This window comes from Spodoptera frugiperda, chromosome 3 (genome assembly GCF_023101765.2).
Source record: "Spodoptera frugiperda isolate SF20-4 chromosome 3, AGI-APGP_CSIRO_Sfru_2.0, whole genome shotgun sequence".
Lineage (NCBI taxonomy): Eukaryota > Metazoa > Arthropoda > Insecta > Lepidoptera > Noctuidae > Spodoptera > Spodoptera frugiperda.
Genome location: NC_064214.1, coordinates 1,803,064 through 1,824,540, shown reverse-complemented (window position 1 = coordinate 1,824,540; position 21,477 = coordinate 1,803,064). Strand labels below are relative to the sequence as shown.

The following is a 21,477-nucleotide window of genomic DNA, read 5'->3' as shown; positions in this document are numbered from 1 at the left end:
TGTACCTATCTAAGACTAGATTAATCCTCCAAAATCAACCAAAACTTTGCAAATCCGTTAAATGAATTGATAAAATTGTGTAATCATGCAATCTTTTCATTTTGGCTGATAAGTTCCCGAATAAATAGCCTATAGGGGCTCTTCGTTCAAGACTTACTGGAAATTGTTGTCACAATGCATAAGTCTCTGTTGTGCTTGCTCATTGTTACGGGTATGTATTGTGTTAATTATATTATTACTTTATGTTCTACAAAATTTAGATTTTCTAAATATTATTGTAATTTCTAATTTTATTCAAGTGCCTGATTATAATTTTGAATGAGATTTGCAAATCAATGCTCGTGAGTGTTTAATATTTTTGAGACCAAATTATCTAATGGAGAATAAACAAAGTGTCTGATATATCTAATAGATTTATAACCAATTTCAAAGGCTCTAGATAACCTTACTATCTACTATTGATATGAATCACATTTTCCAAAACATAAATAATTGTCAGATACTGCCATATTACAATGCAAATATTAATCAAAATATTATTTTTACAGTTTACGCCGCTTCAGCGGTTCCCGTTAACTCAGACTATTCTGAGGACAGAGTGTACCCTCGATTCATCGAGTTCCCCGATGGAGAGGGCGTCATGCACACAGTAGACCTGGAGGCTGAGCCTGACATGGATCTCCTCGATGAGATCGCCAGGAACCCTGCCAACAACAAGTACTTCCTGTACACGAGGTACAGCCATAAAGATCAAACCTATACCAACTCTCAATAAAAACAGTTTGTCTACTCTTAAATATTTAAAAGCAAACACCAATATTTCGAATCATTTTGTACCATTTTTTTCGGGATAATCAGCTTAGTTTTATAAAATACATAACTGGATATCATTGACAATTTTGGTGTAGTAAATTAAGATACACTATAACTAAACATTCTTCTTCTTTTACAGACGTAACCCCAGTAATTCTCAAACGTTGGTGATCAACGACGCAAATTCTGTCACCAGCTCTAACTTCAATGCTAACCACCCTACGGTAGTCATTGCCCACGGCTGGCTCAGCAACCAGAACAGTGATCTCAATCCTTCTATTAGAGATGGTAAGATGTTTACTCAATCTACATTTTATCCTCAAGAGATTAAAGTACAAAATTCATCTTTTAGTTCGTCAACCTCACCTATTTGTTTTTCCTCAGTTTACTTAAGAAAGAGCGAGACAAACGTTATTGTTTTGGACTGGAGACGACTAGCTCTTGCCGACTACGTTACGGCAGTACGAGGTGTCCCTGATGTCGGTCGCGGCCTTGGACAGTTCCTCGCTTTCTTGAACAGGGTGACCGGACAGCCTTTCAACCGTATGCACCTTGTCGGCTTCAGCTTGGGCGCTCACCTTGTCGGTAACGCTGGTCGTGAACTTGGAGGAAGAGCCGCTCGTGTCACAGGTACACATATATTACTATTCCCTTTTTGTTTACCTAGCTACGAAGACATTTTTACTAAAAATATGTATTTTGTTTCTAGCTTTGGACCCTGCTGGTCCTCTATGGAACTACAACTCCAAGTGCGTCAACCCCAATGATGCTATCTACGTTGAGGCTATCCACACTGATGGTGGTTACACCGTCGGAGGTCTGGGTATCGGTGTCAATGTTGCCAACGCCGACTTCTACCCCAACGGTGGTATCTCCCAGCCTGGCTGCCTCACCAACATTTGCAACCACAATCGTTCCTGGGAACTATTTGCTGCTACTGTCACATACAACCACTTGGTTGGACGTCAGTGCTCCAGCTCAACCCAGATCACCTTGAACACATGCCGCGGTGCTGAACTTCGTATGGGCAACGATATCTTAACAAAATATGGGTAAGTAGTACACTGTCTGAACCTCCTTTCCTTTTTAGTACCTTGTGAAAGATTGCGGATAAATTGGAAAAAATCTGGAAAATAAAAATATGTTGTTTTTCTTATTCATTAGTACTTAAAGCTAGAAAGACGTAATTAATTTTCAATAGTCATGACACTTAATTTTTGTTGTATGTGACCGAGGTATTTTTGTAACACGTCTATCTAATTCATTGATTTCGAGATATGATAAATTGCGCATTATAGGTATAATTAATATCTACCTATGTCAATTTTAATTAATTAGTTTTCTTTCCTTTCAGTTCTGGAATGTACCGTCTGGACACCGGTAGAAGATATCCATTTTAATTGACCTGATGAGCACGAGAATCTTTTGAAGAAAGTACAAAACGTTTTTATTTTCATTTGTTTTAAAAATGACAAAGGTTTAATCTAGTATTAATTAAAATTGTACAGAATATAGCTCATTAGTTTTATTGTTTTCTAAATGTCGGTATGCTATGTTTACATTGTGTAGAAATCATTATCACGGTCAAATTAATTGATTTCTATGCCTATACCTACTCTATAATAAATCCCTTATAAAATCTGACACGAAATTTCTGATAAAAAATACGTGGGTGATAAGATAAGACATATATGATTAGTTTAGTAAAATGGCAATGAATTAATATGCGTGGAAGTCTAAACACTTTATGAAGGTTTATGGTTTTGTGCTGACTAGGCGGTGCTGATTTAGTATGACCAATTCCTACTGGTGCACTTCCTATACCTGTTAAATATTTACTGTCCGATATTTTCAACTACGATTACGCAATTTTTTTAATACCGTTGGTCTTCCCACTGCGTTTCAAAGGCCTCCCTACCCTCCTTCCACTCGTCTCTTCGTAAAGTTTTCTGTGGCCAATACTTTTCATTGGCATCAAGTTCATCCTGCCATCTCCTTCTAGGCCTGCCGAGATGTCTAATGACGTTCATTGGGCTCCACTCAGTAGTGAGCTGATTAGTACTGAAATAATAATATAGAGCCGAGACACATACATTTATAGTTTGACTGGTCTACCATCTAATGGTCACGCTGTCAGCTGAGCGTGACCATAAGATATGATCTGGATACAGGTTCAATTAAGAACCATGTCTATTTAGTCTAAAGAATAAGCAAATTGTAGTGGTACTTTGGCAAACGCAGGGTAAAGTATCCTCTAAATATGGTAAAGCGTAGCTATATCCACAGAGAGATTGGTGGTGGTTGTTTGCGAAGACCTGAAAATTGAGATCAGTGGCATGCTATTGAAAATAGTGAATACATATAGGTTTGGTAGGGGACGGAATCAAGATAAACTTGAACTAACTACACACGTAATAATTTATAGTTAAAGAATAAAGCACTAACTTCTGCCAGCGGCTCCACCTGCGTTCCCGTGAGTTAAAAAGTATCTTATCACCCAAATCAACTCATACGCTGTTTGTATACCAAATTTCATCAAAATCCGTTCTGTAGGTTCAGCGGGATTGAAGGACAAACATCTAAACTAACAAACTTTCACGTATATAATATTAGTATGATAACACGTTATTGTTAAAATATTGAAAGCACAGAACGATATACATATATCGTCGTATGATAACACGTTATTGTTAAAATATTGAAAGAACAAATCGTTTATTTAATAAATAATTCAATGCACCTGTTCATAATTCGTCACTACTTAATTTCAATTTGAAGGTCATTAAAGTCATTGTCATTGTCTACAACATTATGATTTTCGTTTGTGCAATTTCAATGCACAAGGACAATTGTGTAAATTACTACATTATCTTTCTTGATAATCAGCAATTAGGATTGACATCATAAGGACGATTTGTATTTTGACATATATGTAACAATGACCGACTGCGACTTTTAAATGAAAATTAATTATTATTTTGACTAAATTACTTGTATGACTGTAATGGCAAGGTACTGCCTCCTGATATACAGACATTTCCTAGTTCAGGAGATAGAGCTTGATGTATTTTGGATGATGGTATAGAACTAAATAATTATTATTAAGATGTTCTTTCCTTTCACGGAACTAAAGTGTACCGGACCTTTGGAAGGCGTACGAAGAGCCGAAGCCAACTTGCTGAGGCCCATTGAACAAGTTTAATCTAAGTGAAATGGGACATCAGCCGGCAATTATCCTTATATACAATATTGTGCAATATGGCAGTTTTACGGTGGTAGAGCCTATTCGCTAAATACACTGTGAGAACACAGGTGCCACCACCTTAAAAGATGCTAGCGAGAAGTAATAATGTAACATTGCGGCATTTCGTTAATTGAAAGTTTTAGATGCCGAACCTATTTCAAATAATTTAAACCAAACACTAAGCTTTGTTGTCTAAAAACAATCTATTTCTAATATCTTTGTTAAACCACAACATTTTCTACGATATGACCGATAGTCTAATCTGGACTAGGCACAAGATATAATAGACGATATACATTTGCTACAGCTACCTTATCTGTTACCTTGTCGCGCAAATCTTTATCTTTAGAGCAAAGACATGGAAACAGAGTCTACTAGACACGCATACGAGTATATGTTATTAACATCTTTAATCTCGTTTTTACCTAACAAAATAACAGTTATCGTAAAGTAGTAGGCTAATTGATTAATCTATTCCTGAGATTATGATCGTGATTGTTACAATGATAACTTCTGAATAAATAGTGCTGTGTTGCTGAAAATTATATCATACTGTCATCAAAATTCGAAAAATGAAGGCGGCCCTTCTATGCCTCTTTGTCGCTGCGGGTAAGTTTAACTGTATTTTTTTTTATAGTTGTAAAGTGTAACCAGAAAATAAATTTCAATTAACAAATACATTTAATGAACATCGATGATGAAAAATATACAAATGGAGAAGATTGTAATTCTAACAATATTGTTTGCGTTTCTAGCATATACCGCATCTGCGGTGCCGGTAAATTCGGAGTTCTCTGAGGATCGTGAATACCCACGATTTATTGAATTTCCCGATGGCGAAGGTGTCATGCACACCGTGGACTTAGAAGCTGAGCTAGACCATGAACTTCTTGACGAAATTTCTAGAAACCCAGCTAACAACATTTATTTATTATTCACCAGGTAAGTGGCAAAAAAAGCATTTGGGAACACAATTAAAATAGAGAAAAGTATGAAAGATTTCTCCAAGTTTTTGTATGAAAATAATTTTAATGTTTTAAGACAATTTGCTGCCTTTAAAATAAACCAAATATTTTTTCCTGTTGTGTATAATAGATAATACATACTTCTAGCTAAACCTTTTGTGAGATTTCAGGCTTGGTCTTATTTATTATTACAGTTTAACAGTATTGTGATTTTTTACAAATTTTTATTACAGACGCAACCCCCAGTCGCCACAGACATTAGTGATGAACGACATTGCGTCCATCTACAACTCTAACTTCAACCCCCATGTGCCCACCATCGTGATCGCCCACGGCTGGCTCAGCAACCAAGAAACCAACATTAACCAAATTATTAGAGACGGTATTAATTGACATTTTGATTTCTATAAAAATAAATATTTGTATTTTGTAACAAGAACCTGGACTAAATCTGTTTTACTTTTTTGCAGCTGCGCTTAATAGAGAAGATTGTAATGTGATCGTTTTGGACTGGAGAAGACTTGCATCTTCCCTTTACAATACTGCCGTCAGAGGTGTCCCAGCTGTTGGCCGAGGTCTCGGACAATTTTTGAATTTCGTGCACTTCGTAACAGGAGCACCTTTCAGTTCTATGCACCTGGTCGGCTTCAGCTTGGGCGCTCACCTTGTCGGTAACGCTGGTCGTGAACTTAATGGAAGAGTCGCTCGTGTCACAGGTAATTAATATATTGATATAGTACTTTTATTTTCAGTTGCAGTCTATTTTATATGCATATAAACTAAGAATATTTGTTACAATTTGCAGTTATTATTAATATGTTTTTTTAATCTCTAGCTTTGGACCCCGCTGGTCCTCTATGGAACTACAACTCCGATCGCGTTAAACCTGAAGACGCTGTCTATGTCGAGGGTATCCACACTGACGGCGGTTACACTGTCGGAGGTCTTGGCATCGGTTCCAACGTTGGAAACGCTGACTTCTACGTCAACGGTGGTATCTCCCAACCAGGCTGCCTCACTAACATTTGCAACCACAACAATGCCTGGAGATACTTCGCTGCTACCATCACCTACAACCATATCATCGGAAAGGAATGCTCCAGCTCCTGGCAAATTACTTGGAACAGCTGCAAAGGTGTGGAACTTCACATGGGAAACAACGATCTGAGGAAATTTGGGTGAGAATTTCAGCTTTTATTGTTATAAAGATTACGTGCATGCAAATTGTGACATTGATTCATTAATAAATTATTTTTGCTTACATTGTCGTAAACTACCATTGCCTTAATAAAACATTACGAAAGTCCGAATTGCGTGTGCATGAGTCACGTATTTTTTAATCGATGGTTTACGTCAGTCAGAGATTAACAATAATAATTTAATATTTTCCTTTTCTTTTTTACAGTTCTGGAAGATTCCGTTCAAACACATCCAGGAGATATCCATACTGATCTATTTATTTACTTTAGATTTTAATAAAACCGACTGCTTACGTTACTAAGTTATATTGAGTTTGATTTACTTTACGAAGAACAATGTGGAAATGAAAAAAAACTATTATTCCTTTCATATAACTTTTTAAATGGTTTTCTGATGTTATAAATACACAAATTAATTCATCAGCTTTTCTGTTTATTTTTTTACATAGTATCGTAATCAATTATTCGACCAAGTGACGGTCATTGGTTGACTTTGTTTTAAATTCTTGTGTAACAGAGTTCACAATATTATGAAACTGGCTCCTACGCAACGAATAACAGGTTCAATGACCGCAAAGAAGTTTTTTTTTACCTGCAGTCATTTGATTCAGATCCCTAATATACGATCTCATATGAGTCTATTTATTTATTTAGTGCAAAAAAAACATGCATAATTTTACAACTTGTCACACACTGGAACACTGTTCCAGTCTATACATTTTGAGTTTATAAATACAGGGCAATTGAAAAAATCATAATTTAAATTACCTTTTTCTAAGAATAAATCGAATAGAATTATTATCGATTTAAGATAAGAGATAAGGATCAAAACACTTACACGTAGTCATATTTGGTAAATACCCTACACAAGGTACTTAGCAATTTGATTTTGATTGAATGAGTGATTTCCGCACAATCAGACTCATAATCTATATACAGGTAGCAGTAATTGGCGATTTAACGATAATTAATAGACGTCATGATTGATATAGAAATTATTTTTAATTTTGTTTTCTTACGACAGACTTTTAAACTTTTCATTATAGTGTCTATATGCTTGTTTTCATCAGTAATAAATTAACCGGATGAGATAATTGTAATTTTCATGATGTATCAGTAAGTTCTAAGTCGTAGTCTGAAAGCTTTTTTAAACATAGCAAGAAATAATATTTTGTGGTGCAATAAGAGGAAGAAAGGAGTTTTTCCACACAATAAAATACCGTATGCTCTCAGAATCTCTCTCAGAGAGAGTAAAATAATAAATGAATAAATTGTATACAAAAATTTTATTCAACGTCAAATCAAACATTTGCTTATAATTAGTATGGATAAGTGCTTCCCGTATTGACACGATACATTCCCGATCTGAAATGGACAAAGGAAATTGTTACTATATTATTAATAAGCTTAAATTATTATGATAATGATTTCTGATCACTGAAATGACCAGCTAATCACTTTTTTAATACTTATGAAAAATTCAAAACAACTTACCCAGTTTTCCTTAAATCATCATTGCCCATATGAAGCTGGTTTCCTCGACAAGTATTTGAAGAGATTTGAAATGTATTGGTACATTGTCGTCCAACAAGATGGTTATAAGTGACAGAAGCGGCGAAGAATTCTACAGCACGGTTGTGGTTGCAGAGGTTGGTGTTACAACCAGGTTGGGAGACACCTCCATTCGGATAGAAGTCCGCATTAGCCACGTTCATGCCAATTCCTAGGGCACCAGTGCTTGAGCCACCGTCAGTGTGGATAGCCTCGACGTAGACACCATCGTTAGGGTTGACGCGGTTGGAGTTGTAGTTCCATAGGGGACCAGCTGGGTCCAATGCTAAAATGCAAAATAGAAAGACTCAAATAACATTGTTTTTCTAAGTAAGTAGCACTAATAAATCCTCACTAATACGTATTTCCAAATAAGTGTCTATAATAAAACTAATCCCTAAACATTACGGTCATCCAATGACTTCTCCCGCCTTGGGCGAGGCGAGAGGGATGTGTCAGAGTCTGTAATATAGGTGGTGACTAAAAACCACCCCGTTTCTTCTCCTGCTTTTCGAACCGGAGCCCCGGTAAACCCGCTAGGTAGTAAGCAGCTAAACAATTCAGTACTACAACATTATGCTTCTAAAGTTATACCTGTGACACGAGCAGCTCTGCCTCCGAGTTCTCTTCCAGCGTTACCAACCAGATGTGCACCCAAACTGAACCCAACGATATGCATGGAATTGAAGGCAGCTCCAGTGACTCTATTGAGGAAACTGAGGAACTGGCCAAGACCACGTCCTACAGCTGGTACTCCTCTAGTGGCTGTGACGTAATCAGCAGCAGCAAGGCGTCTCCAGTCTAGTACAATGACGTTCACGTCGCTTTTTCGAAGGTAGGCTGTAATAAGAAAACAGGAGTGTAGAGTAAACTTTCAATCCCCTTGTATGTATGTTACTTATTATCAATCACCTTTCATCTTCGTATAATCTAAGAAACAAATAAAAGGGTTATAAATGCAATATTGATTTCTAATCTATTTATTTAATTTCTTTAGTATTGTCTTGTTTTCTCAAAAATATTTATAACCTTTCGAAGAAACTGTTGTCGTTCAAAGAAATTCAAATAAAATCAGACTTACTGAAAAGTTATGAAATTTTTCAATAAAAGAGACTATATTCGCTTTATTTGAATTCACAATTGATGATTCCGTTCCACCAACTGGAAAATATAGTCAATATTGTTTGTCGTTGATTTATAAGATGAACAGAAACGTGATTACGTACGAGTTTAATATCAAAAGGTTTATTTTATTCAGCAACTGTGAATTTTGTATGGTGATATTTTACGATCAAACATCATTTTGTTTTGCGATATTCATTCCGTTAAGCTACTGTGTATATTGTGGGCAATCTTCTTACTTAGAGGACGCCGGTAGCTCAGATGTACACTGCCAAGGCATGATTATGATAATGACTTTTTGTGATTAATTTTAGTCGTCGTCAACATCACGCCTTTTATCCCCGAAGGATTAGGCAGAGGTGCACATTACAGCACGTAATACCGCTATACAATGTACACCCACTTTTCACCATTTGTGTTATAAGTCCCGTGTAATAGGGGAATGAGCCTATTTTTACATTTTTGTATTCCAATTTCAAATTACCATTTCTGATGATATAGTTGGTAGAAGTATATTGGTTGCTGAGCCATCCGTGAGCGATAATAACAGTCGGTCGGTTGGCATCGAAGTTGGATCTCGTGATAGAGTTAGCATCATTCATCACTAGGGTTTGAGAGATAATCTGGTTTCGCCTGCAGGAAAAAACAAATTATTACATACTGAAATGTTATTTGCTTATAGCGTAGAATCTTTCTTCAAAGGCTTTCTTTTCAAAAGTGATTATAATAGAGGAACGTATAAAATTTTGAATTACTTTTAACAAGAAAGTATTAATTCTCAATTACAATTCTGAATTTCCAATTATTTAACCAGAGCCAGTAGTTTTACGAGATACCTATGTGAGATGTTAAGCGACCGTCTTTCTGAAAAAAATAAATATTAATTCATATTTTTTTTTTCATAATATTTATAAATATTGAGTAACTTAAATAGCTTAGTACAAGCTACCCCGATAGCAATGCAATTATATACTAATGAAAAACACGTAGTTAATAAGCGTTAAAGATCCCAGAAGCACGGTTATCATTAGATTTCTTTTCCTTTTACATCTCCCCAGAGAGCAACTTCATTCGCGTCAAGCGTTCATTGATAAAGGAAAAACTGCAGACCTCCGGACAGTCTTTTAGATTAATGTTGCTTTTTATTTTTCGAAATATTTACAATTGTTGAAAAGTGAAAGTTTTAGTGTCAGTCAAAGTGAATAAGTATAAGTATTCTACTACCTAGTGAGCGCTTGATGATGAAGTAGATACTATTTATTCTGGTTACCATGTTTCTTTCCAAAAAAGTACGATTGATGAGAACATTTTTTGATATGTTTTTTTTTTAATTCCCAACAGCCCTTAAATTCCTAACCCACGAAAAGCCGGCAACGCACTTGTAACGCCTCTGACGTTTCAAGTGCCCATGGGTGGTGGTGATTGCTTACCGTCAGGTGATCCGTCTGCTGGTTTACCGGCTTATACCATAAAAAAAATGTTTGATTCTGATTTAAAGAGTTTCAAATACATGATATCAAAAACTGTAGATAACTTAATAATCTTCATTAATTGGTCCAATTAATCGTGAAACTTTTTTACGAAATTTTCATTCGAGGTTTTACAAAAAGCCTCTTTTTCTACAAACCTAGTGTAAAGCAGATACAAATTGTCGGCTGGGTCTCTGCTTATTTCATTGAGGAGTTCCATATCAGGTTCAGCTTCAAGGTCGACTGTGTGCATAACTCCTTCCCCATCGGGCATTTGGATGTATCTAGAGTATTCATGTTCTTTCTCTAATTCTGCCGCTGGTACCGCGAAAACGGTGTAAGCTGAAAAATGTTATAATTTGGCTTATTTTTTAAATCTTATATTATACATTTTAAAAAAAATCACACACACACACGGTTTACGTGAGTAAACCGTGTGTGTGTGTGTGTGTGTGTGACTCTATTTTGAAAACAAAATATAATCTTAATAGAATCTTAATAGGTTTTCATAGAAAAAAAATAAATGACAGCAGTTCAAACTATCGGTCTGTGAGACCGCGCGCGAATAGCTATAACAAAAAATCACGCGAGTATAGGAAGGTTAAGCGAGGCGTCGCCGCATCTGCGCTGCTCATGTGAACTCTTCACATGAGCAGCGTGCCCTCTGTAACTCAAAACTAGTAGAGCTTTTTTCCATTAATTTGCGAAAGGAAACCGTGATTTTTAGTTAAGTCATCATATTTATTATTTTACGAACTTAACACTAATGGGGTTGGGAGTCCTTAAGCCCTGTAGTGAAAAGATAAATAAATAAGTAAAACTAATTGTACAGATATGGTGAGCTGAGTAATATTTACTACACACAGAGGTTCAACGACATTAAAAACACCAATATTATAGTAAAATTGAATGGTACAACTGGAGATATTATCATCATTGACATCTACAATATCACCGAGCCTTTATCTTGAGATTTCATTGATAATATTTGTAATCTCATTTCTTATTCTAGTCTCAATACAGTTTAGATCGACACAACAAAGATTATTTCATTGACTTTACGTGAGTACCGTTTAGATGTTCTCAGCATTGAATTTATGATTAATTTAAGTATTAGTGACTTCTTGTTTATCTAAGGTTAATCTAATATATTGGAATAAAATAAATTCTTACCGGTCGCAATTAAAATAAACAACAAGACCCTCTGCATTGTTGGAACACAAACACATAACAAACTAGCCTTAACTTGCTTATTTATAATATCTTCCTGGGTGTTGGTTTTATCTTTAAATGACAGTGATAGCACTATAATCTTATCTCCTTCATATTTGAAAATTGCATCTTCTTCGCAAATGTGTATTGTATTGATCGTATCGGATTAAAAATGTATAATGTGTTTATATGCATAATCAAGAACTTTCTGGATTTGTTTATCGTTGATACTGGCAGATGATAAAATGATTGGAATTGGTACAATTTATACGTATTTCTTTAAAAATATTTTAAACTAGCTTTTGCCCGCGAGTTCCGTTCGCGTGGAATAGTGACTTCCGGCAAATTTTTGGTTTTGGTCACATTTCCCGATCTCGCGGGATCTCTTCAAAAATGAGATGTGGAAGATATTCCAGGGAACTCTTCAAAAATCAACATTTGAGCTCTGCGTTTGAATCTAATAGATGTATACTCAGTTAGGGCATTGAAAAAATAGTTTAGATACGGACTTAAACTAACTTAAAACTAAAGATAGCTACGAATTTATAACAATTAAAAAAGAAACTATATTACAACCTATCCTCTATGCTATAATAACCAAGCTTAAACTAAATAATTTAAAAGAAACGACTTAAATCTAATCTAATTAATTTATAAATTAGACTTACAATTTTATTAAAAGATTAACTACAGTAACTACTAATAATCGATATCGATACAAACTAAACCTACGTTAAATAGTTTAACCAAAAAACCAGGTAAACCCAACAAATAAACTTATTAATTGACAAATACACGAAACCAATTTAGAATATACGAAACAGCAGGACCACTACAGACAAATAATCATACGACTGATAATACACTTTTTCTACGATAGTACCGAAGCGCTCGGCCGATACCCAACCAAATGAATGTAACGAAACCATAGCGCGATCTATTTCGATCCCAACGCCATCTTCGAGGATAAAGACAACTTGGATTATTTATTTATATCCGTTCGCATTTTCTTTGTACTAAAAGTTTAATTATATTGATATTATTTTTTCATACCTTTTTACTATTTATTTACTTTTTTCGATGAATTAAAACAATAACATGAACCGAAGTCGTGTAACGATCGACATAGAATTATCTATACTCCGTTAGAGCATTTTCTTTGTACTAAATGTTTTATTATATTGATATTATTTTTTTCATACCTTTTTACTATTTATTTACTTTTTTTCGATAAATTAAAACAATAACATGAACCGAAGTGTGTAACGATCGACATAGAATTATTTATAAATAATTTATTTCTTATTTTTATTTTTTGATTTTTGAAATAAAAATATATCTATGTCCTTTCTAAGGTTCTAAACTATATCTGTACCAAATTTCAACCAAATCCGTCAAATAGTTGCGGAGATTAATGGTATAAGCATAGAATGTTCGACGTGATTCTTTAATTTGACATAACTTTTTTATTTATGAACCGATTGACATGAAACAAACACTAAATGTAAATTTATAGATCCCACAATATATTCGTGAAAACCGCAAAACTCGGATTCTTTCTGAGATTAGCGCGCACAGACGGACAAACAGACAAACAGACAAACAGACAAACAGCAAAAAAAAATTAATTAATTTTTGTTCGATCGACATAACAATAACCCCTGCTATTTTTTTTATTTTTATTTTCAATGTACAGACAGCACTTTTCTACGATTTTATTATATGTATAGATGTTTTACCATAGCCAGACCTTGCATACGATGCGTCGCGCACATTCTCATACCCGGAGTCGCGGAAGACTTAATGGGTAGCCAGAGCTCCAGATCGAAGAGCAGGAGTAGGAACGGGTAGTTTTTGTTCAGTAAGAGTCTGACATTTCCTCTCGCCTCACCCAACGCGGGAGAAGTCATTAGATTATTTATTTATTTAAATTTATTTATTTATATGATATACAGCATTATCTTTATGACAATTTCCCACAAAACCCTAAAAAGATGATACCCTTGATTGATAATTTAAATAACCCGTTAACATTTTTGTTCGAAATAACACGTGACGGAATCTATGGCACGTGTATTCAGTCAAAACAAACTTATTTAGATACTTAGAAATACCTACCACACCTGAAATACTAATCTGTTTTCTATACCTAATAAATAATTTGCAGATATCAAGTTCACTATCTTTTCTAGCTTTACAGATAATAAAACAGTGATTTTATATGACCTATAAGTAATAGTATAGGTACTTATATCATATCAGCAGATTAGCGTATTGTTTTTTTTGGGTACTTGACAATGATTGGTGACTAAACGTAATGCAATGCCTATATAATTGTATAATTATTGTAACTGTTACGAATATATTTATTGCAGTGAAATAAGGTAACGATTTGTAATCAAATCAATAAAATCAAACATTTAATTACAATTAGTACTGATAAGTGCTTCCCGTACTCACACGATACATTCCCGATCTGAAATTGACAAAAAAAAATGGTTACTATAACCTAATTAGAAAACATCATTGCATCATAATAATATTGCTTTTCCACTTTAAGTTGATTTGTAAATAGAATTATTTTAATAGATACTATCTTCTGTCAGCGGCTTCGGCCGCGTTCCCGTGGAATAAGAAGTAGCCTATATGTTATTCCAGACCATAATCTATCTCTGGTCTGGTTCTGGTCAGATGGCAAGCTACCCTTGCTTGCCATCTGCAGAACCACACATACGGTGGCCGGAGATGGTCACGTGATCCCCTACTCTCGGAGTGTCTCGCGCGACGACTGTGATTTTTGATGCAATGAAAGAAATTGTATAAATAACAAAGTCTTTTATGTTTCATCAATCAGAATTGAGGTAAAAATAAACAATCAAGGCAATTATATTTTCAGATTTTATAAATGACCTGCTTATCTACAGACCTACGCAATTACTACACAATTTCAACATTATCGAAGCTTATAGATCAAATTAATGTCTAAAAATAGTAAAACGGATTCTTTTTAATCTTCTTAAGGGATTGAAAATATAATTCGCAATAAATAATGATTAATAGTTCTATGATTACGAATAGAGTACTATAATTAGTGTCACTAATTAGACACGTATCGACAATATCTTGAGTAATGGACTTTGTACCAAAGAGATTGAAGTAGTATTTTGAGTACATTCTGTAAACAGGATTAGACAAATTTCTACCTAAGTGGGACCAGAATTAGGCTGGTATTTCAAGCACACTAATTCTTGTCCTATTGGTATTTATGATCCACACCAAAAAAACTGGATGAATGTATTTAAATAATGTGTGATGATATGACCATCTCTTTCGCCAAAGAAAAATATGTACCTACATACCATAAAAACATTGCAGTGACCTGTATAATGTATATAGGTAAGTAAACTGTCAATTTTTCATCCCAAAATAAAAACTTGGAATATAAATAGTAATCTTCAAATTGTAACTCAAAACAAAGTAAATAAAGAACATTTTCCCTTAAAGTGTTGATTGTAACAAAAGTAAAAGTGTTGATTATCCTTAGAAGTAAACAATCTTCAGCTCTTAGTTCCACCACGTCCATCATTGAAGAACTCACTAAAACAAGAAAATGAAAAAAGTTTTACTTTAATCAACGACTGCTCAGTGACCACTAGTTCTCGGTTCAAAGTTTTTTGTAAAGATAACTTAAAATTATGTTTCCAACGTCTGTCATATTTCACGTCCAGTGCACTTTGAAAATGTTTTTGATGAAGGTTAATTAATTTTTTTTAGTACAATTGAGTGTTTTGGAGATACGATTTAAATCTTGAATTGAATGTTTTGTACTGTCTTGAAATAAACTAAACTATTTTTTCACAAGACACACAAAATACAATATGTTTTGCTGAGATCTCTGTTTAGCAGATAGATACTATCTTCCGATGAATATACTAAACATTGTCCAAATAATTACGCATTGTCCAAAACAAAACAAACACAATTTAATCCCACACGTAGAGATAGCGCTCACTAAGCTAAGTAATCAAATCACATCAAGTGTCCACGTTCGCGTTACAACACTAGTCTAACGAGTTTTGTAATGTGGTGGTACAACGTGAACCAAATAAACAAATGAAATACGTATCTCGGATGAGACCGAGATAAAATCAATAACATTTACGAACTTCGTAAGCAGGGTCTAGTGGTACGTGCCGGCAAGTGGGTGATACCCTTCAACCTTACCCTAACACTGGTAACTCTCTTCTGGCCTCGAATACGAATCGTCACATAATGAGACCGTGAAAAACACTCGCTCCTCACAACTCCTCAGTCCGCAAGCCATCAGCTACAAAACGAATCGAACACGCAAACATACACACTCAATTACAACCCCTAAACCAACATGAATAAAGCACAATTTCGCCCATGTATCACATAGATACACTAGAGTAACACTTTCCCCAATCGCTGTTTGATATTCTGATAACATTTGTGAAATAATAGGAGATGCTCCGTTTCATGTGCGGAGACACCCATTTGACGTTCGACAAAATTTGATGAAAATACTCAAACGTCGCTTGGAACGGCGAACAACGGGGTACGAGACTTATAATCTCGTGGAATCGTGGTCCTTTATTTTGACGAGTCTCTTATTACGGCGAAAGTTTCATAACTTCTACTCGGCTGACATGCGAACTCTTTTCAAAGAACGCTTCTATAAATTATGCTTGAATTACTACAGTTACGTTGACAGACTACGAGTACCTATATTTTTGCAGACGCTGCAATTTTTATAAATTACATTTTTATGTTGCCGTCACATTATACAGATAAGGCCGCCAGAGACTTAGCTATTGTATATGACCTAGCTAAATGTTAATAACTAATAATACTATCTCAAATACATTTCAAAATATTCACATTTCATTATCTGGCCCCGCTCGCTCGTAACAATTTCCCGATGATGATGTAGAGTCAGCTATACGACAATATAATACTATAGCTAAGACTGTGACAGCATATATGGGTATTTCAATATTTATATTACATATATTATACCAAAATTCACACATTTTCCATTTAATCAAAAACTACAGTTTGAATTCTGAACCAAAATGAGTGGGGGTTTATTTCACCTCTTTTTCTTTGCTTGTTTTTGTGTGTGAAAGGAGCAACTACCATCTAAGTTTCACAAACCAGTTCGCAAGTTTCTACATTCCGGGTTAAAACCGTTATCAAACTTTCCAACTTCTAACTGTCTGTGCGAACTACTATGATGTAGAATGTGATGACAACCAGAATTGACCTCGATCTCCGAAACGCGAATTTTCGAAACGTACTATAACCGTCTATTTGCGAACCGTAACAAGCTTAGTTTTTTCTATACAAATCTGTTCATATTTTGTCTAGCACCGAGTGCCTCTATTGTCGAAGGCCGTAAACAATAGCTATACAATAGACGCAAAAAGACAGAATCAGAAATAGTCTGTATAATATAGGAAATATGATTTTTCTTCGCAGAGCATATTCTGTTCGGTGTGCAGTAAATATTCATGAATGGAAGCGGTGCAGTTTGGGTACAGTATTATATGCGACCACATAAGAACACGGTTGAATGCAAAGTGCGCTCTAGAGAGACCCACCGTCGATGCTTCGTCATTATCGATGCATGGCTCCTACAGGAGGCTACAAATTTTTAACTTTTATCCGTTTAAATTTGTTTTTCTTTGTTTTGTATTTGGTTTTATTTATACCTTACCTTTTTTATTTTAAATATTCAGGGATAACATATAACTGCAATATAGGTAGGTAAATGTTACAATATGAGAAAAAAAAAATACAAGAAACATGTTAACAATACCGCAACCCACTACATTATACGCATATTAATAGAAAAATGATAATGGGTGAGTTTATGTTTTTTTTTTTATTTCATAGTAAAAACCAAAATAGGAAACAAACTTCAAATTTCATGACAGAAACATTTAAACAAACGTTTTGTTTTATTACATACTTTTGATTAAAATAGTAAACACTAGTTATTATTAAAATATAATAATTTATTTTAATTATAATAAATTCAGGCTTCTCATTCAAATTTCAAAGCCTATTTAGATTTAAATTAAGGCTTAGAACAATATCACTGAAAGTTCAATTATTAAACCATTGTGTGCTGAAAATTTTAATTAAAATTGTTATATGATGCATTTAGTTTATTTTATTAAAAGGTTGGTTATAAAGTGCGTGGACAGACATAAGTACCTTCATATTTTGACTGTGGTTAATTTAAAATTCAAAATTAGATTTTATACTTCATTTTGTTTTATTTTCATTTGTGGTATTGTATTAAAAGATGTTATGAAAATAAGAATGAATGGTATAAATAAAAACTAACTACAAACTGAAGGGCTAAATTAAAAGTACACTTAACCGACGAGCATGCACGAAAAGACTGATGACTGTTGATGAAGCGAAAGAGGTATTTAAGATTCGTAGCGATTGGTGGTCAATTGTCTCTACCTACCCCATAGGAGACAGGCGTGAGGTTGTTGTTATTGTTTTAGAAAGACCTACCAAACTTGAGTTTTAACTTATTTTTTAAAGCAACCTCGATGATTGAATACTTAGCTCTCTAACATTCCGTTTACACTCCCCTATAACAAAATTAATATTAATTAACAATTTTATGTTTATTTAAGGTGTAATTTTGATTTGACTCAACGGTTCCTTGTTGCCATAACAATGCCCAGACTCAAAGTTTGTTATCCTCGAGGGAATTTCTTCGTGGCCAGTCTCAATTACCTGTCAGCAGATTTGGTTGCTTGAGATTATATTGAGATTAGCCTTTAGAGTACTGTCATTGAGTTGGAACCTTTTAATATGATGAATTGATTTAAAGGAATCATCAAGTACAACTCTTTGTGAGATCTACAAATTGTCGTTTTGTGTCTGAGTGCCATTTGTATGTTTGCAAACGCATACACGACACAGGAGAAAATCCTAAGGTGGGACAACGTTTTCTAAATAAAAGAAAAGTCTTAAGCATAAATTCTGTTGACATTTCCTAATCTAGAAAGAAAAACTAAAGAAAATTAATAACAAATTGAAACTTCTCAAAAACTTTCACCTACAAGACTCAACACCAAAAAATTTAACTCTCGCAACTCATAACATCACAGCGGGGTGTATACGACCCCTAAAATGTGCAATCAAAATATAAGGAAACAATCAGCGGTCGATTACACCCGTACTCAACGAGGGTCTAATATTCGAGCGACGGTTGATTTGACAACCAAGTGCCAATGTTCGACCCTTTCTTACACAAATAAGCAAATGGGGATGACGTTAATTGTTACCTTATTGACCAGAATAATAGGGTTGAATTTACCCTGGCAGTTAAATTCATTATTTAATTTTATTTTTGTAGATAAATTGATAGCAGGTTAAATAGAGCACATTTATCTGAATGTAGTTTTTAAAAAAATATGCAAAATACATGTGCTTGTACGTACACATATTTCAGCGCTAATCTTATATTTAATACCTACCTCTCTTAAACATTTTCGATATTTTGGTTCTATGTTAACAATCTTTCCTGATCCACTGTGTATCATTTTTCTTTGAAGTATTTGGATAAGTTTCAGAGCTTTTCTAATCCTAAGACTGTCATTATACAACTTATACCAAAAGTATATATCGATAAGTAGATTAAGATGTTCAGCATCATGATATGATATATACGCACATAAGGCAAGCCATAAATACGAACGGAACTGAACAAAAGAAATACGGTACAAAAAAAACCTGTGAATTACGATGTCATAAATGAGACAACACAATTTTCCTTCAAAGTAAAGCAAAATAGGTTGTTTTTTATCAAGTTTCACAGTACGTGCCCTTCAGGAGCAACTGTTCCCTTGAGAGTAGGGGGCGACGACGTGACTGCATCCCTTCCTCATTCCGCTTTATAATATTCAAAGTTAACGTCGGATAAACCATTATTAGTTGTTCGTTGAATATTAAATAATTACCGCTTCGTCATAAATAAATTATTCGTTGATGTTTCGTATGGAGAGTGCGTACAATATAATGGATCATTAGAGATCAACGTGATGCATGTTGTTATGGATTTTTGATTATAGTACACACATTTATAGGTAGTTGTTAATAATAATGTTTAGTTGTTCATTGCAATTAATTGAAGAAATAGAAGACATTGGAAAAAGATAAGATTATATACGCATATTATTGTAGGTAACTATAGTCGAGTATTATGGTATACGTATCGAAAGTAGAGAAGCCTTCTATAGCACACATCCATAGCACAACTTTTCCCATATAAAAATACATAGTTTAGCTGACTCTGTTTCCACTAGTGCTACGCTACGTGTACCAATGAATATGATTGGTGTTACCCAAACACATCCACAGCAACGTAGCATAGCACATCTCTGGCAGAAAAGCACCCTTATATCTCATCTCTAGTAAAACCCTTTGACGATAACTAGAAAACCCCCGCTGCGTAAACCAAACGCCAAATAACGGCGTAAAGTTCTAATCAACCAATGGTATAACCAACAAAAACCAACCGAATAAACTTTGCAATTGAATAGTAACAAAAACTGTTATAATGGACAAGTGTCTGCGAAGTTATTCCTGAAATTACCCGCACCCGTTTGCTCCAACCCGAACTCGCATGTGTATAGTTTTTGCCGGATTTTGGTCTCGCCGCAAGCCCGGAAATCTGTTGTATTAGTAAAGCAATTTGTCCTGGGTCTGCTCGCCGCGCAGCGAACTTTTCTAATCTAAACTGTTGGCCCCACGTTCAATCTTCGCGAAAACTCGTTCGCCAATCGTACGAACCAACGGTACGGATGCTGTGAACCAAAGATATAGTGTGAAGCTATCGGTTATAGTACGTATTTAAGGTTTAAATTGGAGTTAACATGCGTTCACTTTTCCTCTAACAGCTTGCACAAGGCTTCGTGTCTTTTAGTCTATCAAGTTTTTTGTACCATACTTTTAAATTTATGGTAAATATTAAAATTTAAAAATAACCCAGCTGTTAATTTTCCTTGAAATTAAAGTCAAGTTACATAAAAAATTAAGAAGAAGTTAAACGATGCACAGTGTCTAAAAAATAATCATTAATAGTTACTATAATCCCAAAAACATGGTTTAAGAAGACCGTAAATAAAAATTGGTCATCAATAAAGGTCACACAGAAATTGTATAGCGTCGGTAATTCTGACGCGCTCCCGCCAACACCCGCGCCGTCACTTCGCCGAATGGTCTTATGACCTCTTGAAGAAATTGCTATTTGTTATCGTCAATCATCTAGCTTATATTGGTACGTATAGATTTTTCCAGATAAATCATAGTTTGATTGGATACCATTTGTTGTGCGAAGTCTTTTACGAATTTATCGTTCCTGTCTGATAACCAGTTTTGATAGTATTTTTATCCATAAGATTAAAAGCCATTGAAATACACATTTATTTTAAATTACGTAGTTAATTCTTAATATTTTTCTAACAATCTTGTTTATGTATATTTTGACCCTAAAAATACGTACAATTAGACATGCTCTTTTCATTCGCTCAACTCAAAAGTAAATATTTTTATATCATAAATATTATTGCAGAAATCAAAACTAAAAATGTTGCGTTGACATCGACTATGCTATATTTTTTTTTCGCCAAATCGTAAAACTGTTTCGACATTTCAGTCACCAAACATCCAAAACCGATTTTGGCGTTTTATGGAAAAAGGCAAGTTCAATCCAATCGTTTAAAAGCATACGAGAGGTTTATAGTTATTTCAAAATTCATGCAAAAAATACCTTTCATGTCTAAAAATTGCAAGCTAGCATGGCAGTATTCAAGTGAGATTTTTTGCGGTGTACCTACATTTGTACTGCA

General features: G+C 34.5%; 3 protein-coding genes across 4 annotated transcripts; 2 read left to right on the top strand and 1 right to left on the bottom strand.

The window, feature by feature from the left end:
• The first annotated feature begins 98 nt into the window (after positions 1-98).
• LOC118274200 (pancreatic triacylglycerol lipase-like) lies at positions 99-2,322 on the top strand. Its single transcript, XM_035591633.2, has 6 exons — positions 99-211; positions 549-735; positions 953-1,101; positions 1,198-1,443; positions 1,523-1,865; positions 2,168-2,322. Exons 1-6 carry the CDS (start codon positions 175-177, stop codon positions 2,211-2,213), a joined length of 1,008 nt encoding a protein of 335 aa, XP_035447526.2. The 5' UTR covers positions 99-174; the 3' UTR covers positions 2,214-2,322.
• A 2,176-nt stretch (positions 2,323-4,498) lies between these two features.
• On the top strand, positions 4,499-6,527 carry LOC118273883 (pancreatic triacylglycerol lipase-like). 2 transcript variants are annotated; one of them, XM_050706152.1, is made up of 6 exons: positions 4,499-4,666; positions 4,813-4,999; positions 5,256-5,404; positions 5,493-5,738; positions 5,858-6,200; positions 6,428-6,527. In XM_050706152.1, the coding sequence occupies exons 1-6, from the start codon at positions 4,630-4,632 to the stop codon at positions 6,471-6,473; spliced, it is 1,008 nt and encodes a 335-aa protein (XP_050562109.1). In that variant the 5' UTR covers positions 4,499-4,629; the 3' UTR covers positions 6,474-6,527. The 2 variants fall into 2 exon arrangements, with proteins under 2 accessions (XP_050562109.1, XP_050562107.1); XM_050706150.1 differs by lacking the exon at positions 4,499-4,666 and having other exon boundaries at positions 4,755-4,999.
• A 965-nt stretch (positions 6,528-7,492) lies between these two features.
• LOC118273886 (pancreatic lipase-related protein 2-like) lies at positions 7,493-11,711 on the bottom strand. Its single transcript, XM_035591062.2, has 6 exons — positions 11,537-11,711; positions 10,522-10,705; positions 9,379-9,527; positions 8,367-8,612; positions 7,716-8,058; positions 7,493-7,586 (listed from the first exon to the last, which is right to left on the bottom strand). The coding sequence occupies exons 1-6, from the start codon at positions 11,571-11,573 to the stop codon at positions 7,541-7,543; spliced, it is 1,005 nt and encodes a 334-aa protein (XP_035446955.2). The 5' UTR covers positions 11,574-11,711; the 3' UTR covers positions 7,493-7,540.
• Between the last annotated feature and the right edge of the window lie 9,766 nt (positions 11,712-21,477).